The sequence below is a fragment of the Monodon monoceros genome, unplaced genomic scaffold (genome assembly GCF_005190385.1).
Source record: "Monodon monoceros isolate NGI ecotype Baffin Bay Population unplaced genomic scaffold, NGI_Narwhal_1 Super_Scaffold_2, whole genome shotgun sequence".
NCBI lineage: Eukaryota > Metazoa > Chordata > Mammalia > Artiodactyla > Monodontidae > Monodon > Monodon monoceros.
Window position 1 is genome coordinate 6,370,247 of NW_021703776.1, and position 24,356 is coordinate 6,394,602.

General features: G+C 43.2%; 1 protein-coding gene across 2 annotated transcripts in view; it reads left to right on the forward strand.

Annotated features, from left to right (window-relative positions):
* The first annotated feature begins 13,991 nt into the window (after window positions 1-13,991).
* LANCL2 (LanC like 2) overlaps window positions 13,992-24,356 on the forward strand; it is a 59,887-nt gene continuing 49,522 nt past the window's right edge. Inside the window, exon 1 of one of the 2 annotated variants that reach the window (XM_029232883.1) lies at window positions 13,992-14,200. In XM_029232883.1, coding sequence (XP_029088716.1) covers window positions 14,012-14,200 — 189 coding nt within the window. In that variant the 5' untranslated portion in view covers window positions 13,992-14,011. The remainder of the gene's footprint in view (window positions 14,201-24,356) is intronic. The other variant, XM_029232882.1, reaches the window with a different exon arrangement.

Below are 24,356 nucleotides of genomic sequence, written 5' to 3' on the forward strand. Positions count from 1 at the left end.
TTCTCAGCAGCACCACAGGCAGACACATAAAGGCGTGACTAGTAATTTCAGGGTTAGCAGAAAAGATATCATTTAGTTCCAAGACTTCAACTCATAGTTTCTTTGGGATTCTCTAGCACTTCATATCCTCCTTCTCCCTGACAGCGTCCCTGGGCTCCTAGACATGGCCCCAGCACAGCACAGCTCTGCAGAACTGTGTGTATTCTAAGATGTGCTCCTACGGATGTCTCAGACACAATACAGTGTGAGGGGCGCCACCCAAAGCTGGGCAGTGCCGTGTACTGTCACGTGATCACCTTGTTACTGAACTCAAGTTCAGCAGCTTGCCACTCAAAAGCCAATAGTCGAGAGGCATGTGTCAATAGGAAGGAAAGGTGCTTTAATCAGAAAAGCTGGCAATCTGGGGAGAAGGTGGACTCATGTCCCAAGGCCAACTCCAAAGATTCTGCTCAGCCATTATAATTTTTGAGGGGACAGAATGAGGGCAAGAATCTCAGTGAATCATCGAGGCAGGAGGTTGGGTTCTGCATCCTTCTCCATTGTGTGCAGACTGGCTGACTCTCTCTTCATATGTTATCTTGTCCGTGTGCTCTGCCTGCAGGATTACTAAGAGGGTCTCTTGAGGGTAGAGAGCTAGTCATTCTTTACTTAATTCTTCATTCTTACTTCTTCTTATCTAGGAAAAGAATCAGCAGGTTAATTAGGTTCTTTCAAGGTTAGAAGGGAACAGAAATGGGAAAACAGGAAAGGGGCAAAAGAGCTGCTTTCAACTTTGGTGAATGGCCAGTGGCCATTAATATCTTATTATTTGTTACTCATAAAAACAAACAGAAACAACTAAACCTCTCATAATGATGTGATAAAATAAGTTCTGATAGGTCATACAGTGGGATACTATGCAGCCAATAAAATCATGTTATAGGAGATATTTAAGGACAGAGGTAAGCATTCATGATTTATTGCTAAGGAAAAACACAAAATATATACAGGAGTTCTGGCTTCTATAATGTGGGAACGATTTCACCAAACTAGCTGCAGGAGGTCAAATCCTCCCACAGATAACACTGATAAAACCCGAAAAAGAAAAAGAGTTAGGGGCTTCCCTGGTGGCGCAGTGGTTGAGAGTCCGCCTGCCGATGCAGGGGACACGGGTTTGTGCCCCGGTCCGGGAAGATCCCACGTGCCGCGGAGCGGCTGGGCCCGTGAGCCGTGGCCGCTGAGCCTGCGCGTCCGGAGCCTGTGCTCCGCAACGGGAGAGGCCGCAGCAGTGAGAGGCCCGCGTACCGCAAAAAAATAATAATAATAATAAAGAGTTAAAAAGACAACAGTGTGGTCCATCAACAGAGGAATGGATAAAGAGGATATGGAACATATATACAATGGAATATTACTCAGCCATAAAAAAGAACAAAATAATGCCATTTGCAGCAACATGGATGGACCTAGAGATTGTCATACTGAGTGAAGTAAGTCAGACACAGGAAGACAAATATCATGTGGTATCACATATATGGAATCTAAAAAAAAAGGGAAAAAATGAACTTATTTACAAAACAGAAGTAGAGTCACAGATGTAGAAAACAAACTATGGTTACCAGGGGATAAGGATGGGGAGGGATAAACTGGGAGACTGGGATTGATATATACACACTACTATATATAAAATAGATAAGTAATCAGAACCTGCTGTATAGCATGGGAACTCTACTCCATACTCTGTAATGGCTTATATGGGGAAAGAATCTAAACAAAAATAAAGAGTGGATATATGTATATGTATAACTGATTCACTTTGCTATACACCTGAAACGAACGCACATTGTAAATCAACTATACTCCAATAAAAATTTTAAAAAAGGCCACAGGGTGTATATACTTGAGCAGGACCAAAAGCAGGCAGAAACTGGAGTGGAGTCAGTCCTTGAAAGTCAGGGAGCCTAGTGGGCAAGATTTGTGATTATGCAGCTGTTGGCCTGAAGCAACCTGGAGAGCTCCCCAGGCCATAGGCTGCTCAAGGCGGCTTGAAGTGTCAGGTGACAAAATTTGGGGCCTGCAGAGCAGATGGAAAGTTAGGGAAGAAATCCTGGAAGGGAAGGAGACGCAGAGTGGCTAAACCCCAAAATCTGACTGTAAACTCTGCCCAGATTCTTGGCTGATCTGCTAAACTACACATGCATGGGGATGTTACCAAACACAACTTGGGTCTGCTCAGCCTTGCCCAGTAAAGCCAGTCTCCTGACACTGGGTTATGGTGAAGGAAAGTGCAACCTTTATTGTAAGGTGCCACACACGTAGTAGTCCGGGACAGCTAGAGCTCAAAAACCCCGAGCTCCCCAATGGGTTTCAAAGCACTTTTAAAAGCCAGGTGAGGAAGGGGTCGCAGGGTAAGTGATCAGCTCGTGCACAATTCTCTGATTGGTTCATGGTGAGGTAACAGGGTGGTGTCACAGGGGTTCACATTATCAATCCTCAGGCTCTAGGAGACCTGGGGGCTATGTGCTCATGGTCATCTAGTAATTAACGTCTTCCATTTGGTGGGTTTTTTTCACATCTGTAAAGCGACTCAGGAAACGTGCATCAGATACTATTATCTAGGTACTTCAGAGAGGAGCTAAAGCAGAGGATATGGGGGAGGAGTCTGTCCCGGGAAGGCCCCATAGGGTCGTGCTCCATCACAGGGAGACTTCAATGGTCCCAGCAAAAAGGAACAGCTGAAAACTAAAAGAACGGTTAGCTATTTCAGCTGCTGTCCACTGCAGGGGAAACAGTTTAAAGTTCTTTTTTTATTCTATTAATTTCTTTAAAAGAAAGATTAACACTGTGTTTGGATGTTTATGACGTATATACATGACATATATCTATAATAACACAAATGATAGGACATGTAACTGAACTATATATCTTTTTTTGTCTGTTTGCTGTTGTTTTTATTTTACTGTGGAAAAAACACTTAACATGAGATCTACCCTCTTAACAAATTTTAAAGTGCACAATAGATTACTGTAGAGTATCGGTACAATGTGGTACAACAGATCTCAAGAGCTTATTCATCTTGGGTCACTGAAACTTTATACCCATTTCTCTCTCCCCCCAGTCTCTGGTAGCCACCATTCTTCTCTTCAATTCTCTGTATTTGACTATTTTATTCAAGCCCCACTTTTAAATTGAGTTGGGTTTTTTTGTTTGGTTGGTTTTTGTTTTTGTTTGTTTTACTGTTGTGCTGTAGGAGTTCCTTGTTCATTTTGTAGATTAACTCCTTATCAGATATATGGTTTGCAAATATTTTCTCCCAACCCTTAGGTTGCCTTTTCACTCTAGTGATTTTTTTCCTTTGCTGTGCAGAAGCTTTTTAGTTCAATGTAGCCCTGCTTGTTTATTTTTGTTTTTGTTGTTTGTGCTTTTGGTGTCATCTTTGTGAAATCACTGTCAAGATCAATGTCATGAGGCTTTTCCCCTATGTGTTCTCTGAGGAGTTTTACAGTTTGGGGTCTTATGTTTAAGTCTTAAATCCATTTTGAGTAGATTTTTGTGTATGGTATATCAATGAAAAACAAAGTTCCCTCCCATATCAGTAAACAAAGGATCAAATCAAGCCATCACATTACGGCCCACCCTGTGGTGAGCCCTAAGGGAACTCAGGGTAGAAACAGGATGCCCACCATCAAGTAGTCAGCCACTACAGCCACCCCCGGACTTGCACCCCAAAGAGACTCAGGATGAGAAAGCACACGACACTGGCCCCAGATAGCTGAGGTGCAGATCAAAGGGATGACTTCAGTGAGCCCAGACTCTTGCATCTTCCCACACATAGAAAAGCACTAAATTCCTTAACATGAGATGTCTGGTTTTCTTTCATTAACAGTAATCTTTTGATGTCCTGACTACCTGGTCTTTGTTGCAAAAACTCCTCTGTATCCCGGTTTCCCCCTTACCTCTTCGGGGCAGTCCCTCAGAGCGATCTGAGAGGCTGTGTCCCGAGCTTAAATCCTCAGTTTTGTCCACCAAATAAAACATAATTCTCAACTTTTAGCTTGTGCATTTTTTTCAGTCAACAGGTTTATAAGGGTCCAATTTCATTCTTTTGCCAGTCTTCCCATCACCATTTCTGGAAGAGAAATTGTATATCCCTGTGTATTCTTTTTGTTTCTCATATTTTATTTTCTTTCTTTTTTCATTGAAGTATAGTTGATGTACAATATTTTATCAGTTGCAGGTGTACAATATAGTGATTCACAATTTTTAAAGGTTATACTCCATTTATGTTATTTAAAAATATTGGCTGTAGGGCTTCCCTGGTGGCGCAGTGGTTGAGAGTCCGCCTGCCGATGCAGGGGACATGGGTTCGTGCCCCGGTCTGGGAGGATCCCACGTGCCGCGGAGCGGCTGGGCCCGTGAGCCATGGCCGCTGAGCCTGCGCGTCTGGAGCCTGTGCTCCGCAACGGGAGAGGCCACAACAGTGAGAGGCCCGCGTACCGCAAAAAAAAAAAAAAAAAAAAAAAACTATTGGCTGTATTCCCCATGTTGTACTCTTGTGTATTCTTGACCCCCTTTTGAAGAAGAGTTGACCATGCAATTGACTGTGACAGTCACAGGGGTGAACATGGTGTTCCTTCTTCTCTACTAACATTATTTCTGAAGTTGGGGAAGGTGATGAAATAAAATTTACATTTTAAGGCAAGACAAGAAAATTTAAGCATAAAATTCTCTCTGTTTGGGCCTCCTCCCTCCCCCTTTAAGGTGCAGTGTGTATCTGTGTTATACATTAACCAGATCTTCTCAAAAGTGGGAGCGCCTGCTCGATGGTAAAGATCAATTGTTTTCCTTTCTTCTGATGCTAGCAATGGAACGTCTTAAAAGGTTAGTGTTCTTTCCCAGGTCTGTAAGGGGTCATGGTGACCTGCTGCTCACTTTGACCATGATTACCTGGACTAGTGTGTCTTTGGTGAATTTTATGTAAAATATAAGTATGTCATTTTTATGTACGATCCTTTGTCTTGAAAATGTGTTTGACTGGGCCTTCAACTTCTAACAGGCGGAACGGTTCCCAGGTTATAATCCTCAATTTCAAAATTCTCAATTTTTCCTTCTTAGCTTGATGATGAATTGAGTTTTCGTTGACAAATACATACAGGAGGGTGTATAGGGCCCAAGGCAAATAATGTTTTGCAGGGCCATTATTTACACAAACAATTTGAATCACCCCAAGTCAGTGTATCAGCCCCATTCTGAGGCCTAATCATTCTCCAGACCACTCTCCTAGAACCTGGGTCCAGCCAGGGGGACCCTAGGGAGTCTCCAGAGGCACAAGTCCCAGAGCTTCTGGGGCATCTGGTTTGTACCCTGTAGGGAGCGAGTGCTCTGAAGAAAAGAAATGGGAACGGACCCTTGTATGTCCTGCCAGGGCCTGGGGCACCCCACCCAGAAGGCACAGCCAGTCTTCAAGAATCCTGGGCAGAGGAAAGGAACTTGGAAAATTCCAAGGAAGGGCCTAGGGTGTATTATGCCATCTCTCTCCTTTTCTCTTTATCCATCTCTTTCTTCCTCTGGTCACCATACTAATTCTCATGGGGACCATATCAGAGCACATTTGAGTGATGCCACGTAATGTCACTCCCAAAGCCTTTTTTTGGCCAATAATCAATAATAAATCTGTGTCCCAACATACAGTCTAGGTGTCTTGAGTTTCTCCACCTCACCTGGAGCAGGTGAGCTCAGTCCTGCCACCCACGTGTGTTGGTGGAGAGTTGGATCATGGCACTCTTCTGCCTGGGTATTGGCTATCAGTGCCTCAACTGTTTTTTGTGTGTAACAGCTTTATTGAGATATAATTCATACAGCATATAATTCACTCACTGGAAGTGTATGATTCAATGGTTTTAGTATATCACAGAGTTGTGCAATTGATTGTATCACCACAATCAATTTTAGACCGTTTTCATCACCGCAAAAAAAAACCCTCCATATCTCCTAACCATCACTTCCTAATCCCCTCTCCCCTCAGCCCCAGGAAACCACTCATCTATTTTCTGTCTTTATAGATTAGCCTATTCTGGACAGTTTATATAGCACAATATGTAGAGTAGGAGGGGGATCTTTCCATGCCATTATCTGCTAAGGAGATCGGGTAGCTAGCTAGTAAGCCAGCTCTTTCCTTATGAATGGGAGGGCTGTCCCAAATGAAGTCCAGTTTGCATTAGGAGAGGCCTATTGCTTTGCATGGAGAAGAGCTAAGGAAATAATTAGCTAGATGGAGGCAGAGCAGCCACCTGAGTAGAAAAGGTATCTTGTAGTACTCGTTACTGAAAAATCCTGTATTTTTTCCTGGAAAGAACTTATCTCTGCAACTGCTCTGTGCACCAGGTAGGCCAGGTTCCCCTAGCTTATGAAGAACTTCTCATGAACAGTTGGAAGTCACAGTTCACTGGCTCATTACCTGCAAACCACACCCCGCCACCAAATATTTATGGGAATCTTTATAGTGCGTCTCCTATGTTCTAGGGGGAGTCTGCTCCTCCGGCACTGCATCTGCTTCACAGGGCACCACGCTGCCTTTGCCTCCCTCATGGGCTGTGCCTGGTCTGGAGGAAGGAAGGGGTAGTGCACAGTTATCCATGAAGCCCATTCTTCCTTCCAGTGTTTTGTAGAGCACTGTTATTAATCAAAATGCAGAGGCATGGGTCCTCCCAGTTTTGCTCAGAGAGCAGTTCAAAGATATAGATATATAGATAGATTTGATTCAAAAACTCTCATGGGAATAGAGATTATCCTTGTACTTGAGTGCGAGGAAGAAAAATTTAATCATTACAGCATAAGAAAAACTTGAAATCAGTTTTGTCAGTAGAGAATTCTATAGATCATGATATAGATGTATGTCTAATTCTTATTTTTAAAAAGTCAAATAACTGCATGTTTAGTAAACTGTTATATGCTAGGTGCAGTTAGTAAGAACCATGTCTCAAATGCAGTCTAAATTACTTATAGTTTACCTGTTTTCAGTTTCAGTTAAATTATTAACGTATTCCTTCATTTCATTTTTTACTTGAACCCCTACAATGTAACATCTAGGCAATAAATTTTGGAACAGACGTACAGTTTGTATTTACAGGAAACGTAAAATCTGTAGAACTGACGTAATATAAAACTACGTTGTATTGCTAAATTAGAAGTTCATTCCTCGGTATTGCTCATTTAAATGTACAAATAACATCCTTATGTAATAAATTCATCATTTCCTGTGGGAGGGCGGGAAATGATGACATTCTCTTTTCTGAGGACCAATCCAGGTTGAGCTGGGGATGAGCTCCTGCCCCGCATTGTTCTCAGAATCCCACCACATCTGCAACTGAGGCTTTGTTCCTGGGCCCGATGGTTGCACCTGGCCCTCAGAGGGTAAAGGAAGACACATTCCTTGCAAATAGGACTGTGCCAGGGCTGACTGCGTGTCCCCAGACCTTCTCAGAGACGGCTGAGCTGAGTCAACCTTTTTGTCTCATACTTTGGGGCATTCCAGATGAGCTCGTGCTGAGAGCCTGTGGCCACTTCAGTGCTGTCTGCTCCTTCTTAGCCTTTTCTGTGATCTAACCAACTGCTGGGTTCACCCTTGCCTTCTTATCTATCTGTTAGTCTAGAACAACTTAAATCGTCCCACAGATTCCTGCAGAGATCTAGAAATCAAATTAGACATTTTGGGCAGTCATGATAGATTTTGATCTGATGTAGAAAGAGAGCATGAAATTGCCCATTTTGACTCAAAGATTTTCAAAGATCGCCACGCCCTCCTCTGGTGAGAGCCGCTGAAGCATCCCCACGAGAGCAGTGGCCCTGTGCTCAGCACCCAGGGGCACTGCCACAGAGGACCGGTGCTGAGAGCTGCCACAGAGACAGGAGCAGAGAAAGATGCCCTCCAATCCACCACCACTTCTTCCTGCAAATGCTTGCAAAACCCAACATTGGTTACAATCTAAATTGTTTCTGGTTTCTACAACTATCATGGAAGCACTAACATCCAGCTTACGTTTTAGATTTTGGCACAAGCTTTAAATCTATTGATACATCCGTGACTACACATGCAATTTGGGACAGGATCTCCTAACTCTCCTTTTACATGTTTGAATTGACACCTAGCCTTTCTTTGATCATAATTTTCCAATCACAAATTGAGTTCCACAAAGCAAGAAATTATACAAATGACATCAAAATACATTAGTGTCATAGGGAGACCTAGTAAAAAAGACTACAGGAAGTGGCAAACACGAGCAGGTGAGGGTGCAGCTCTTTGCAGTGCTTACCTACACATTGTACTGCTTTGAATCATGTCCCCGAAGTGAAATGTGCCTGATGCAACAGCTTGCTGAAGGCAGTGGTTCTCAAATGTCCGGCCTCAGAATCCCTTTACACCTTTACAATTTATTGAGGACCCAAAATAGTTTCTGTATGGGCAATATCTATCAATACGTACCAAATTAGAAATTCAAACTGAAAACATTTTAATATTTATTCATTTGTCAATATATTAACGTAAACTACATGCTACAGATTAACATAAGCATATTTTTATGAAAGATAACTATTTTCAAAACCAAAATAACAGATATGGGGATATATGCATATGTATAGCTGATTCACTGTTATAAAGCAGAAACTAACACACCATGATAAAGCAATTGTACTCCAATAAAGATGTTAAAAAAAAATAACATGCATGAGAAAAGGGGCATTGTTTTATATTTTTGCGAATCTTTTCACCTGGCTGCTTCTCTACTTAATCCGCTATGACATCACATATCATGTTGCCTCTGGAAAACCCCACGGTACACTCATGAGAGACGGTAGTTCACGGGTACTCCTCTCACACACGACTCCAGCTGTCTGCGCAGGCCCACTCGTGCTCTGTGTCCTGTGCACGTGTATGAGTGACATGTCTGACTACCAGAGCACCAGTTACCGTTGCTGCTGGGACAGCTGCAGTTGGTTATCTAGCTAACAAAAGATTTTATGTTAGAGATCATTGCAGCCTTTCATATCCAGAAAAACAACCCTGATCTGTACTCCTGCCACTGTTGGAGGTCCAAAAGATTTCCATTCTGTAACGGATTTCACACAAAACACAACAAAGATGAGACAGGCTGGAACCCGGGACCCTCTGCTGCAGGGCTGCCGTGCTTGCACCTGGACAATCGGCTCCTAGAGCAACAAGATACAAAGAAAGTATATGGGACTAAAAATAACTGTGTGCACGTGCAGTTGGGGCAAATTCTGGACAAAAGATACAAAAGACCAAAAAAAGCCCAACTGCCACTTCTGAAGAGCTGGCAGCAAAACAGGGTGTCAGGAGCAAAAGCAGGGCACTGCACGTGCCCCCTGCACTCGACACCACCTAAGGGGTGAGCAAACAACCTAAGCCGCCCCTCTGGCCCGACCCCTGGATACACCCCTGCCCTCACCCCATGTAAGGAAACAGCTTGCACCTCAGAGCCCCCCACTCCCCAACCCCTCTGGAAGCAAGCAGGGAAACCTGTTACTTGTTCTCCCTCCTGCTGCAGCAGGGGCCCCAATAAAGCCTTGACCGGCCTCTAGTCAATTTCTGTTGTTTGGGGAAGGCCACGAACCTTGGTCGGTATCAGAAAGACTGGAGACAACGTGGGACCTCTGATCACTAAGAGATAAGAAATCTAAATGAAGAGTTTTGATGCTGCAAATCCATTTGTCATGATGTTACTTGATTGTCTAATTAGAATGACTACCCCTTCTGTCTAATGCACCTCCCTAGGTTCTAGATGTGGTATATTGCGAACTGCAGCGTTCATATCCACATTATTTGCCTTACTTGTTGAACTGGCCTGGTGAACATTTGTTTAAATTTTAAAAAAAGGAAAAGGGAGAAACCCATCTTATGGGCTGTGTGTTATTCTGGTCTTGTAAGGATCTGTTTCTTCACATTTAAAATAATGACATTAAGATATAATAGTTTATGTTAAAGTTAACATATTAAATTATTCTCAAAATCAAAACACCAAAAACTAGTGTTGGCTTCTTAGCCACCCTAAAGGGTCTCTGATCACACTTTGAGAGCTGCCAGCTTAAGGGATCAAATTTGCCTTAAATCAGGGCTGTAGAGCATACATAGGTCCTGTATATGGACTGCAGCTGAAAGGAACCGTCTTATGTATCAACAGAGAAAGGGGGTAAAGCAAACCCCCCCCTATACCCCTGGGCTTGTTTCTTTCCCCAACTAGCTAACAACTTGGACCCTGATGGATGGACAAAGTGTAGGGAAATCTCAGAGGGGAATGCAGTGAAAGACAAAGGGAGTTTGCTGGTCTGCCTGCTGGGACTTCCCCTTGTACCATCCAAAGGAAAAGCCTTCTTAATGAAAGCCTGGGCAGCTCTGGCAATGGGACCAGAGGACTCACTGGTAGCTGAGGAACATGGACAAATCTAAAGCCTGTCAGATGACAAACGTGAAGGATAAATATAATAGAAAGAAAAACACTTAATAAATCAAAAACAAACAAAGCCTCAGGCCTGCATGTGTCATCAACAAATGTTCCTTCCCCTGACCCCCTGCCAACAGGCATGCCATCTGGAAGTTTCTCAGCCATGCAGCCCTCTGCACTCCCTCCGGAAAACCTGCTGTGACGGGGAGAAGTCTCACTCCCTGGGCCCTTTCAGAGTTCCCAACCTTGAGTGGTGCCCTAGGTTTCAGCCAGGGAACACAGAGGCGCCCCTCTCCCAGTTAGATTCCTTTGAGAGAAGGGACAGGTCAATTGCAAATTGTCCTTACCACTCCCGGGATTTGTTTCGGATGGGCATTTAGCTAATCCTTGTACTGTCCATCTCACTTACATAGAAGGGTTGGGGAGGATGCCCTCCCTGTCAAAGAATTTGGTTTGGCCTAAAATAATTGAAATGTTGTAATTCAAGGCACTGGTCGAATCTTTGTACTACTAAAGAGTGTACACCAGAGGAGGATGGTCCTGAGGTTTGAAAGGGCAGAACGGATCCCCATACCTCCTGCATTAAAAAGCCTCTTGGAGACAAGAAGGTGAAGAACGGAGACAGTCACTTCTTGAAAAATAATTTAATCAGTAAGTGAAATCTCCACTGAGGGCAGGAACCGGCAGATCGGACAGCGTTTAGGAAAATTTGCCAATTCCTTAAACCGGGTTTAGCTATGTCGGTCTTTGAACATACCGGTTGTCCTTAGGACAAGTTTGTGTACTTGCCAACAGTTGTCCATGGTTATGCCCAAGATTTTAAGAAGAATGAGAAAACCTGCCTTTACCTCGCACCAGGTTGTGGACACAATGTTGCCCTGCCATTTCAGTAAATGAGGAATGTTCTGACCATCAAGCCCTCAGCCAGTGCGGCCGTTCCCAATGGTACACCCGTTCCCGATGGTGCACCCGTTCCCGATGGTGCACCCTGAGGGGATTCAGGATGGAGAAAAGCAGGATACTGGCCCCAGACAGTTAAGATGCCAACCAATGGAATACTGTCAATGAGCCTAAAATCATTAATTTGCGATGTCTGGGGTTTTTGTGTGTGTGTGTGATTAGCAGTAATCTTTTCATATTCAACAACAGGGTTTGTTTTGTTTTGTTTTGTTCCAGCAAACTCCTATATATGCTAGCTCCTCGGTTACCTCTTTGGAACAGTTCCTCAGAGCTATCTGAGTGGCTGCCATCCCAGGCTATAGTCCTCAGTAAGGCCACCGAATAAAACATAATTCTCAACTTTTAGCTTGTGCTTTTTTTTTTTCAGTCAACAGGGGTGGAGAGAGATCAAAGGTCACCAGGCTTAACATAAAGCCAGCAGTGGATGCTTCTGCTGCACCTACCTGCGGTGTTAGGGTCTACATAACGCAGGCTTTGGGAAACGTCTGCTGTGGGTTATTCTGTGTAGTAAAGTCCCTGAGGTGGGAGAGGGATGGCTCCTAAGACAGGTCAGACTCATTGGTTAGGGTGTCACCGTGTGGACTTGCGTTGTAACGAAGTAGCTTCAACCGAGGAGGTCAACGGAAGGCCCGGAGCAGCAATATCGGTTCACGATAGTAAGCAAAGAATTGCAAACTACCACGTTAAGCTCAAGCACAAAGCAAAGTTTATTTAAGCATAGGTACACTCTCAGAGAGGGAGAGAGAGAAAGAGCGAGCGGGCTGTTTCAGCGAAGTGAAGGAAGCCCAAAGCAAAGTTCATCGAAGCAAAGGGAGAGAGAGAGAGAGAGAGAGAGAGAGAGAGAGAGGGAGGGAGGGAGGGAGGGAGAGAGAAAGCTGTTTCTGCGAATTGAAAGCAGCATTCCTGTACAGGCTTAAGAGCGTTTTTTTTTTTTTTTAATTTTTAAAATTTATTTATTTATTTAATTTACTTAAGAGCCCTTTTAAGGAGCATTTTGCAGGGAGGCGGGGGTGAGTAACAGGGGATCATTATTTGATTGACAGTCCCAAGCTATGGAACAAGTTTACTGCTGTGCATGCTCTCACCCTTGAATCGCTAAGAAACGCCCACTGGGGAGGCGGGGGGCAAAACTACCTGTAGATTTTATTATAATTATGGTATAATGAGTTCGGGTTCACTGTAGGTTATATGCCTGTGTGGTCTGAGCATGGGCAGCCCAGGGAAGTCCCCCTCGTATCACTGTGCCTCTCTTTATCAGGATAAGTTGCTCACCACACGACCATAGTTTCGCCCGTTCTGGGGGGGTCAGGGGAGAGTCCCCAGAAGGCTGGGTGTGTGACTCGATTTTTCCTTGTCTTTCTCGCCACTGTCACCTCCTTGCTGCTAATGTCTGACTAACTACCTAACAAGGGGACTGAATTTCCTATATGGTAAAGGTATCAGAATTCAGGAGCAGTTAGAAAATGTCCTTGACTGAGGGTGGGAGAAAGATGGACCCCCGGACAAACGAATGAAGCAGAAGAGTGGAGCGGGCCCCTCAGGGCATTCCGTTATATCAGTTCTGTTTCCTTGAACTCTAAGGATATATATTTATGCTAACCCCTTTATAATGATTTTTTCCAACAGTGGAATTTCCTATGGTCATCCTATAGGTAGGGGCTGTTTCACATGTGCATCCTTGTACAGTTGGGGGAGACAACAGGACAGACAGGAGTGGGAAGCCAGGCCACAGAGGCAGGAGGATGGAGCCTTTCCAGGGCTTGGTACTGTTTTCCTCTATCATGTCACTTTTTGACATATTAATGTATACCTTGCTTGGTTTCAGAAAAGTACCCACATCATGCTAAGCTATGCTTACTTTTCTCACCCACTAACTTGGAATCCCGAGGGTAGAAACTATCTTTTGTCATCACCTAGTACCATCTGGCATTCAATGTTTAAATGGAAAAAAAAAAAAAGGAATAATATATTTCCCTCAAGGGGGAGAAATCATTACATCTATTTAGTTTCAAATAATTAAAGAAACAACAAGAAGAACAAAGAGAACCAATAAAGGCTGCTAACTATGTTGTGATTACATAAATGCAGATGTACTTGCTTGTGTCCTTTTATTATTATCCATGTTATGCTCCTGGGCAATTAAACTAATATTGGACGAGCCCGGGGGGGGGGCGGTCAATGAAATATTTAGGTGATTAAGGATGCTTTCACATTACATGCTGCTACCAAAGATACCCGTTTATTCAAAACAAAGGGACTTAAAACCTAAAAGGAAAAAAAAAAAGGCGGTGGCTCCTCCTCCAGACCCCCCTCCCCCCCGACGGCGGGATGACTGGGAGGGACAGCGCCCTCCCCGGAGACGCTGCCCTTGCGGCGCCGCTGGCCGGAGCCTACTCCTCGGAGGGGACCCCGCTACCGCGGCGCTCCGGTGACTGCGAACCGCCGCAGCCTCGCCGAGGGCCCGTCTAGAGCCGGGCCGGGGCGGGGCGCCCGCCGCCTTCCTTAGGGCTTGCCTGAGACCCGCCCGCGGCCGGGCCCGAGCGCCTCGGAGGAGGCTTGTCCCCGCTCGCTCGCCGTACCGCGCGGCCCCGCGGAGGGCAGGGCGCGCGGCCGACATGGGCGAGACCATGTCCCGGAGGTTTAAGTTGCAGTTGGGCGGGGACGCGGATATGGAAGAGCGGGCGTTCCCCAACCCCTTCCCGGACTACGAGGCCGCCGCCGCCGTGCCGGCCGAGGAGCCGCCACGTGCTCGCCCCCAGCTCACTCCCGACGAGCTCGGCCTCCCCTTCCACAGCGATGGGAAGGTGAGTCGGCGACCGGCGGCCGGACTCGGGCCGCGCCAGGCGTTGGGGGAGGGGAGCGCCGGCGGTGGTAGCGTCCACCCGCCGCCCCCTCGCCGCGCGGAAGTCACCCACCCGCGCCGCGCGCTGTTCCTGGGTCAGGGCCCTGGGTTCCGCCGCTGGGCGGTCCGGGGCTGGCGAGCTCCCAGCGCGCGGGCGCCGAGCTTCGGTCCTTCCCGGGCGATGTGGCCCTGGAAGGCTGTGGAGCTCTACGTTGTTATACGCTTTCCTCCTGGTAGGCGCCTCCTGGTCCCTCGTGCCTTTGAAATACGCTCTTTCGGGGCTCTCGGAAGTGCGGGCCAGGTCTCCGGGGTCTGTTGAGGTGCAGATTTGTTTATCATCGAGGGCCCGCCCCCAGAGCTGTAAAGCGTACCCGCTGACCGCCTGTTGGCACTTTCCCTGGGGCCGAGGTTATCGTCAGCCCTGGCCTGCGGTCCCCTGTCCTTGGAATGTAGGGCTTGGGAACAGCAACCAAAAGGCCTTGTTTCTACACAGTAGTGTCACTGTAATGGGTCTGGTATGTGCGCCCAGGAGTCGGCAGTGGAATACGTGTGAACAAGCTAAGTCGGTAGGGGGAAGGTGGACAGGAAGGAATACGTGAAAATCGGCACAGCTGTTCTCGTTTTGGTAAAGCCGCGCGTTCACGGTTAGGTTCCTGTGTTTCCACTGATCTCTGTTCCAACTCCCACTTTACCTCCCTGGCTCCCCATGTATTTTGTGTTTGAAAAGGCGTTAGTTCGCCCCAATGAAGGCAATTTTGAAAGAGCTATTATTGGTCTGAACATGGAATCTTAGGCAAGTGACTTCTCTAAACTCGCTCTTCTTGTATGTAATTCAAATCTGGAGAACAATTCCTAACTCACAGGGATGTTAGTGATTGAATTAAAGTATATCAAGTGGTCTGCCAAACTGCCTTACGTGGTACCTGGTAAGCCCCCCAATAAATCCACCCTCATTCTTCCCCTGGAAAAGTCAGTGCTCGTGGTTTAGAATTCATATGTCAGCACTGATTTTTCTCTGGATTTCTTCTGTTTTCACATACATTTCTGTTTTGTTTGTGACTCGGTGTTTAAATCCTTTGTAGTAAAAATAAGTCTCTGGCAAACATTTGAAAAATCTGTCATTCATACATATTGTCAGTTTAAAGATAAGTGAAAGGAACCACTATTTGAGTCTCCCTGAGAACAGTAAAGAGGTGAGAACAGTTGAGTTTCATTTTCTACCTCAGAGAAGGAGATAAACACTGGTTCTGAAATTACATGTTTTTCTTTTTAACCTTTTATATCCAGTAAACATAATGTTGACGTCAACTACATACCAAACGGGCTTATGTAAAAGAAAATTAAGCCACAAATAACTAATGGGGCTTGTGATATCTCCATGCAATTAAACAATAAAAATAAGTCAGGGTGGGGGGCCCATGCCAGGGGTCGTTGTTATATACTAAAGGAAAGGGGAAGAGTTTTTTCATGTTATTGAACATCAAAATGAGAGCACATTAAAGGGAGAGAGGGATTTCTGATTTTGAAAGGTGGACATGAAATGGAGCAGGACCCTGTGGTCCGCACCGCCGCCCCCCGCCCATGTCCTCAGCACACCTTTCGTCTGTAGAAAAACTGCAGCCAAATAAGTTGAATTAGAGAAGTGAGAAAATGCAGAAGCAAAGGAAAGCAATCAAACAGGACAAAATAATAGTAGTTTAGTCATGAAGCAAAGTGAAGGACCTTTAGTTCCTCCTCAAGGGCTGTAGATAGTATTCTGGGCCATGTCCTTTGAGCTGTTTTGTAGAGATGGAAAGCCCCACCAGATGGAAGAAGTGAACTACGTGATGACCAGACTGTAGCCATGACATCAGCTGCCACAATTCTGAGAACTGGCCTCAAAGAAATCGGAGCAAACCGACCCTGGAACTGAAAACTAAGTGTTCTTAAAACAAGATGATGTTGATCAGACCACCACATGACCAGTTCCGAGACGCCTGTCAGAGCTGCCTGTGCTCTTCTGCACGTAGCCCCCTGCTTCCACTTACACACCCCAGAAACTCGCCTTTAAAAGTTCTTACCCACTGGTCATCCTTGGGGGCGGGGGGTGTCAGCCTTTGGACACGAGTACCCCCTCCCTCCTCCCTTGGTTTGCCAGCGTCCAAAATGAAGCAAACTTTCATTTCCACCAGCCTTGCCTCTAGAGTATTGGTTTTAGAGCAGCAAGCAGCCAGACCCCACTTAAGGTAAGAGAATGCTTAGATTTAGGGAAGTAGTAAAATAAAATGAACATGAATTAAGTTTCCCTGCCTTCTGTATTGATAGATTGTGATTATTACATCTTTAATTCTCAGAATATTAAGAATGTAATTAAAATAGAAGTTGTCAAACTATGCATTTGTTTTGATAGACATGAAGTTTCATGAAAATGAGGGTGTTATGAGTTGAATTGTGTCTCCCCAAAAGATGAAGTCCTGACCTGTGGAATGTCAGAATGTGACTCTTGGGAATAAGGTTATGTTAGATGTAATTAAAGTAAGGTCATGCTGGAGTAAGGTAGGCTCTTAATCCAATATAAACTAGTGTCCTTAGAAGAGAGACAGACACACAGGGAGAGAGAAAATGGCCATGGAATGATGGAGGCAGAGATTAGAGTGATGCATTTGTAAGCCAAGGAATGTCAGAGATTGCTAGCAAACACCAGAAACTAGAAGAGGCAAGGAAGGATTCTGCCCAGAGTCTCAGATGGAACATGGCCCTGCCAACCCTTGATTTTGGACTTATGGCCTCGAGAACTGTGAGACTATAAACTTCTGTTGTTTTAAGCCACTCAATTTGTTTCGGCACCCTAGGAAATTAATACAGAGTGTAATTTGTAAATTAGGCATTGAGGAATAATTTTATCATGATGGTGTGTGCTGTTAGTGAGAAAAGATTACGTAAAATCTACCAACACAGTAACTTTATTGCTAAGTATTCTTTAAGTCACTTATTTGATCCCGTTTAGGTTAGCTGTGTATATGTTGTGGTGTAATCAATCAGTAAAATTCACCTCCAATTCTAAAACAGATCAAGTCTACTTCACTGAATTATGTTTCTGTAAGTAGGCTTTTGTAACATTTTCACAACATCGGTCCAGATACTATGAAAAGCAGTGAACCAGTGTAATAGCAGCTTTTTTTGTTTTTGTTTTTTAAATTTGGAAGGTATCTAAAGTCAGCACTGTTGGCTACTTCTCTAATAGCCATTTCTTCCCTTCTTCTTTTTGCTTGATTTCCTTGTGGCCGTGAACTTCAGGAGCTGAATCATGGTTGATGTACACCAGTGTTTCTCAGAGTGCTTCTCCGATGAGCAGCGTCAGGTTTATCTGCTGTATCGTCAAGGATACACTCAGGAGACAGAAACCACACAGTGATTTGGTAGGGAAAGTTTCATATAAAGAATTATTCCTAAGCATAAAGAGATTGGAGTAACGAGAGGTTGCCTCATAAGAAGTAAAGAGAACTCTAAAGAATATAGGAATAGCCGATATGAGGAGCAGCCCCATTCCTGGGGCTAAGAGGGCACTCAAGGGAGAAGCCACTGTTACTATCCATCTATTGCTATGTAAGAAATGATCCCCAAACTTAATAATTTAATAAACATTTATTATCTCACATAGTTTCTGAGGGTCAGGAATCCAGTTGCTATAGCTTAAAGCCCAGTTGGCTCTTTGTGATTGGTTGTCCTTAGGTTTTGCTTTTGTAACCTTGAGGCATTTACAGGCTTAGGTTTTAGTTTGCTTACAGAGGCTGCCAAGGCAGTAGAGCCACCTCAGCCTAACGGTCTCCTTGTTTAGTTAATCTAACAATACCCCTTTTGGTCACGCTCTCATACATGAGAGATTGGTCTCGAATGGTGTATAAGCGCCACCCTCGGTCACCATCAGAGTTAAGTTGCTCTTGTCTCATTGTGAAACTCACAGGTTGTGGTGTCAGGTCCATGGAAGAATTGTTTTTGCTGTTCATCTCTTTGTTCACTTGTTTCTGTTTCTCCAAGAGCAGTGAGACCACCTGATGTACTGCTGATGGCTGTGAACATGCGTTTAAGACAGTTGAGAGAATGTAGCCCACCAGGGAGACTGATGGCGACTATGAGGACGATAACACAGAGACTGAAGGCTAATCCTAAACCAGGGCCCCCATGAACGAAACCAGTTGGTATCAAATAAATCAAAGAATATACCTGAAGGGATATCAACCTGTTTTAGCCAAGTAGCTTATTTGCTAATTTCTTACATTTGCTAAAATATCAGAGGGGTTGATCCAGGTACAGCAGGAAGTATTTGCTTTGGTGCACACTCCTTGTTTAGCCAGTAAGTGATCTAAGCAATTCTATTATCTAGAACCACCTTAGCAAGAAAGCCTAGTGACTCTTGTTGTGCAGCTATGGCCTTGGCAGTAGATTCAGGGATAGTTGCCAGAGCTAAGGAGCATTGTCTTCTTGTGCATTAGCAGAGAGAAAAAGCAAGTAGTGAAGTGGCGAAAGGAATGAAGGCTTTTATATTGGAGATGAAGATCTTGTTCTGGGATCTTGGGAGATGCCATCTGCTTCTGGGGAGGAACCTCCCTGGTCAATTTCACTTCAGATCTTCACCTGGTGTGCAGTTCCAAGAGTCTGGAGGAGCCCTTTTTAGTTGAGGGATGTGGATCTAAGGTTCAGGGTCCTGAAATTTGGCTTCCATCTGGGTTTGAGGGGGGGGCCCTTCAAGGAAGTTCAAGGGCAATCTTTGTTCTTAGTGATTCCAGATCAGAAAGGTGGGAGAAAACTGGAAATATTATTGATAGTTTGGAGAGTCATAGCCAGGCATTTGAAGAAGCTAGAAGAATTCAGGATCCAGTCCAGTTTACAGGTATATAGCAAACCTCAAAGACAATGAACAGGACTAAAATCTGATATGCACCTGGCTGTGTTACAATTTTCTACTGAAACATAATTTTTTTTCTCTACAATCACCCTCATTTCTATTAAAGATAAAGTAAGGCTAATTTGTTTGCAAAATAAGTCATCTCATGAAACTTGGCCTGTTTTAATGAGGGGACCTCCTGGGGGCTGTCAAGGGTCTCCTTCGATTTCCTCTTCTGACAGTGGAACTGTCAAAAGGTAAACTGAGGCCTATTACAAATGTTAAGAGTTTAGTGAGCACAAATGGATTTGAATCAGGCAGCACCAAGCTGGAAGTGGTTAGGAGCATTTTTCCGACGAGCCAGGGGAACAGTGAGGGGGTTGGGGCACTGATCCTCCGAACAGTCGAATGTCCCCATAACTTAATTCTGCATAGGTCATTCCTCTGTACTGAATTTCTTCCATATCTGTGGTTCCTTATCTGTGGATTCAACCAACTAGGGATTGTGTGGTACTGTAGTATTCACTGTTGAAAAAAATCCCCATGCGGGTGGACCCAAGCAGTTCAACAAACCTGTCTCCTTTAAGGGTCAGCTCTGTAGAAGAAGTGTGGAAGCAAAGCAAGGACATTCTTGATTGGCTATAGCTTAAAGCCTAGCTGTTTGTCGTTGGTTGTCCTTGGTGTTTTGATTTCATAACCTTGAGGCATCTACGGGCTCAGGTTTTGGTTTGCTTACTACACTGCCAGGGCTTTGGAGCCACCTCAGTCCAGTGGCTTCTGCTAATGAATCTGACAGTGGGACTTTGCCAGGCTAAGGGGGAGCGCTGCGTGAAGGGAAAGGCAGGGAGTATAATCTGACTGCAGAGGAGGGAGCGTGAAGAATATTGGGTGGTAACGGGGCTGAAAAGGTAGATTGGAGCCAGTTCTAAAGGACTTGATGGGTCCTAAGGATTTTAAAACTTTTTCCATACAAAAATGAAGATAAAGAGAATTTTTACTTGGAATCTATAACTTGACATTATCTTGAGCTGTTGGAAATTCTTCATTTTATACTTTTTCACTTAATTTTCTGTATTTTTGCTTTTCACTTCAGAATTTGTTGAATGTCATAATATATCATGGAAGCATAAGGAAATAGCACTTTTCAGTTGCCCAGAAAATACATTGGGTTGGCCAAAAAGTTCGTTTGGGTTTTTTTGTAACATCTTACGGAAAAACCCAAACGAACTTTTTGGCCGACCCAATAATTTTTCTTTCGCTCAGATGAGCTAAAATGGGGGTGAGGGAGGGAATATACTCTACAGCCTTTCTCCTCAAACTGAGATTTGTGGACCCAAAACATCAGCCTTTCCTGAATGCTTGTTAGAAGATGCGGCTTCCACCCTACACCTAAAGAACCAGAACCTGCGTTTAACCAAATTCCCAGGCCAGACAGTCCATATGCCCATTATATGGGAGGAGCACTGCTCTACAGCTTGTTGAATTTTCTTTTAATTTTAACCTTCAGCCAGTTTTCAATTCCTGATACGGAAAGATATTGACATAAAAGCATAAGGGGAAGATTATGTAGGGGAGACTACAAAAATATTGCAAATCAGCATTTCCCATCGGTTGGGAATAACATGTGGAGTATAGAGCAGGTGAGAACTTGGATACACCTGGGTTTGGCTCCTACTTTTCTGCCACTCTTTAGCTATAGCCTTTGGGCAAGTAATTTGGGCAATGATAGTACCTTCCTAATAGGTTATGACTATTAATGCATTTAAACACTTAGAACAATGCCCATTAACATAGGATAATAGCATTTATCTCATCAGCTTGTAGTAAAGGGTTAAGTTGAAAAGGTAATTGAAGTTCTTAATATATTGGTTGAAAGTTGATAATAATATAGTTGTAGAGTAACCCATTCCTCATTAGGTTGTTATGGTGTTTAAGTTAATACATTTAGAGCAGTCAAAAGGGTGCCTGATACTGATACAATTAGTACCTTGTTACACATAATTACTAATATATAGGTAAGTAGTTTAAGAGTTCAGTTAATGATAGCTATTAACATTATTATGTATCCTATTTTTTGTCACTATAACATACAATGTGATAATGCAAAGTTGCTTAAAGGTTTATATCTTTAGTGGAATATAAAAAAATATTGCATATCTCTTACTTTTTCCTTCTTGGAGAAATGCTTATTCTTGTGCCTTTTCCTTCTGAGGAAAATATAGGCAAACATGCAGTATTCATGTGGGTATGTTCTCAGATTTCTAAATTCCGTACCATACTTTCCTCACTCACATCTCTGCAGTGGGGACACTAACACGCCTGCTGATGGTGGGGAAGGTGAAAAAGGATTATTGGATGTTGGAAAGTCAGCTAAACTCTCTGCCCACAGTTCTGTCAACTCATGCTCTTTTTATTGGGGCCTCAGCAAAATTGAAAATTGTTGTATATCATGACATAGATCTTCAGATTCGCATGCTTATTCTTGAACCCCCAAACAGGAGCTCTGAAGGTTTAATCCGTGGTTAGTGAGGGCTGACTGATTCATTTTTGTTTCTCTTCCCCACTTGACTCTTTGAGACAGGAATTTTTTCTTACCTATGCTTGAATTATTATTATTATTTTAAAAACTATCTCCACACTTGATACTGAGCTAGGACAGAATAGATACTCAGTGAATGTTGAATGAATAAATGTACTGAAATAAAAAACTTTTTTTATTAGAATCATTTTTATATATTATTTATTAGCATCATTTTATCTTTAAAATCTCTTCTGTATCTAGAATGTTATATGAGTCATGACTTAGGTCCTCTAGACAATCTTCTAACCTAATATAAGACTGTGTAATATACTTCATGGGTGTCCCAGGTGAGGCCTATATTCTGTAGGGTGGCCACCTAGGAGTCTGCTAGGGCCAGAATAGGTTTGAGCAAATTTTACTTGAATAGAATTGAATATAACAAACTGAGTTTCCTTTTCAGAAAATGTTTCTCTTCCCTAGATTTTAGCTAATACCGTGCAGCAATTGTTTAATCAAAAATGAAACCTAGTTTTTCACCGAGAGCTTTCCAAAAATAAATATAATTTGACCACAAAGTCCTATTAACCTTATAACTGTAATTGTGTATGCTTTGAGCCCTTGCAATCAGTTCATTAATATGCCATTACTAAGCAGCTGTCCTTGGTTCTTTATGGTAATTACAGACTTCTTTTGTGGTTATATATATACATCCCCTAGAGAGGATACACAGCAGATTATCAATTAATTTTTATGACACAAAATAAGTACATCAGAATTGGACAGATGTGTGTGTTTAGGATATGCAGTCTAGAATATTTTCTATTAATAGTGTTACTGAGTTTGAAACAAGAAAAACAGAAACAGACCTGATTATGTAAATACACACCTATTTTTAAAAGAATGAACTATTTTCAAACATCTAAACAAACAGCATTTCCTTGACACACATTCAGTATAGGTAATGATCCTTCTTCTGTTTATTGAAAATACTGCTAGTGAGGGTAGATGTTCCCCCACCATCTAATTCTTTTTTTTTTTTTTTTTTTTGCGGTACGCGGGCCTCTCACTGTTGCGGCCTCTCCCGTTGTGGAGCACAGGCTCCGGATGCGCAGGCTCAGCGGCCGTGGCTCACGGACCCAGCCGCTCCGCGGCATGTGGGATCTTCCCGGACCGGGGCACGAACCCGTGTCCCCTGCATCGGCAGGCGGACTCACAACCACTGTGCCACCAGGGAATGCCCACCATCTAATTCTTTACTGTCAAAACATACAACTTTTTTCCCCTTTTCTCCTGTAGTAATTCACTTTGAGATAATGATTGGGGTACTTTTGCTTATGCATTTTTGTTTGAAAATGAAGTGTTAGAAAACCAAGCCCACCTACTTCATATGTGCAAACTGTCACAGAGCATCTTCCCCTGGGAGATCTGAGATTACAAAATATACTTTCCTCAACTTGTGCCCTGGATTAAAAAGACTTGTTAAAACCTTTCCTATGAAAGAATTACTTGCTGATGTATATATATGTGCCTGTGTATACATATACTTGTAATTACTGGTGTCTATATATTTGCACATATTCTGGAGTGTATAATCTGTGTATCTCACATACACAAAATGTGGGTTAAAAAGCTATTTTTATTATCTTTAAAAATGTAGACAGGTCATTGTTAGCTTTAATTTCTTTGTCTATAACACAGGGATGATAATGTTGTTATAGGGTTATCAGGATTGAATTAGAGTGTCACAAGTGCCCACCTATGTGAGGAGTATAATAAATGATATTATTCACAAGCTCTCCTGATGCATTATTCAAACTCAGAAGTTTGGTTCACAAATACCTGTTCCAAGCATTCCCTTTTGCTTTAGGAGTTATTTATTTGTGCATGTTAAACACCTATTTTGAGAGTTTCCACTCTCTATTTGAAGTTAAGATCATGAATTTTAAAGTTAATGATCAATCTCTTTTACGGTTTCTGTATTTTTGTATTTTAGGGTTGTATTTCCTCAAACACAGCTTTCATTAACAAAATACAGAAAAACATGTAAGTATTAGAAATACCAACATCGTTTTGCTTTATAGCACTTTGGGGCATCCTTGTTTGGGAAAATTGCCTAGTATGTAGGAAAAGAATATTTTCTTTCTAATTGCAGTGCAGTTACTAAAAATTAATCTTTGAGTCAGAGAAAAACCTCCCAAATTCTTTAGCTACTCGTTCTGTTTCTGTGCTTTGTGGAAGATGTGTATTGTATTCATATGGTGTGATTGAGTGAAAGCTGTAGTAAGCCTTTCAAAAATCTAAAGGTAAACTGTAAATAGAGAATCAAGCAAAGATTTTCACAAGGGCTCAGCATAGGGAGGCCCAGGAACTTTCGAATTAGACAGTCTAGCTACAGCCCCAAAAGCTCAGTCTCTTGTTGTCTCATGTGACCTTGGGCTGGCCTCAGGTTTCTCACCTAAAAAACAGAATCATTCAGTAATGTGAAGATTAATTGAAATGTCACATAGAGCACTTAGTGCTAGGCATATGGTAAAGTGCTCAATAATTATTAATTATCTTTATAATAATACCATTATTAAATGAGATTAACCAGTTAAAATTTCTCCAAATAGAATTACAGCATAATAAATTTTTTTCTTTGTTCTTGAGACTTTGGTTCCAACATCAACAAATTAGAAATCTCTTTGATGACAGAGAGTTAGAAAATTAGGAACTAGAAAAGATACCTTAAAG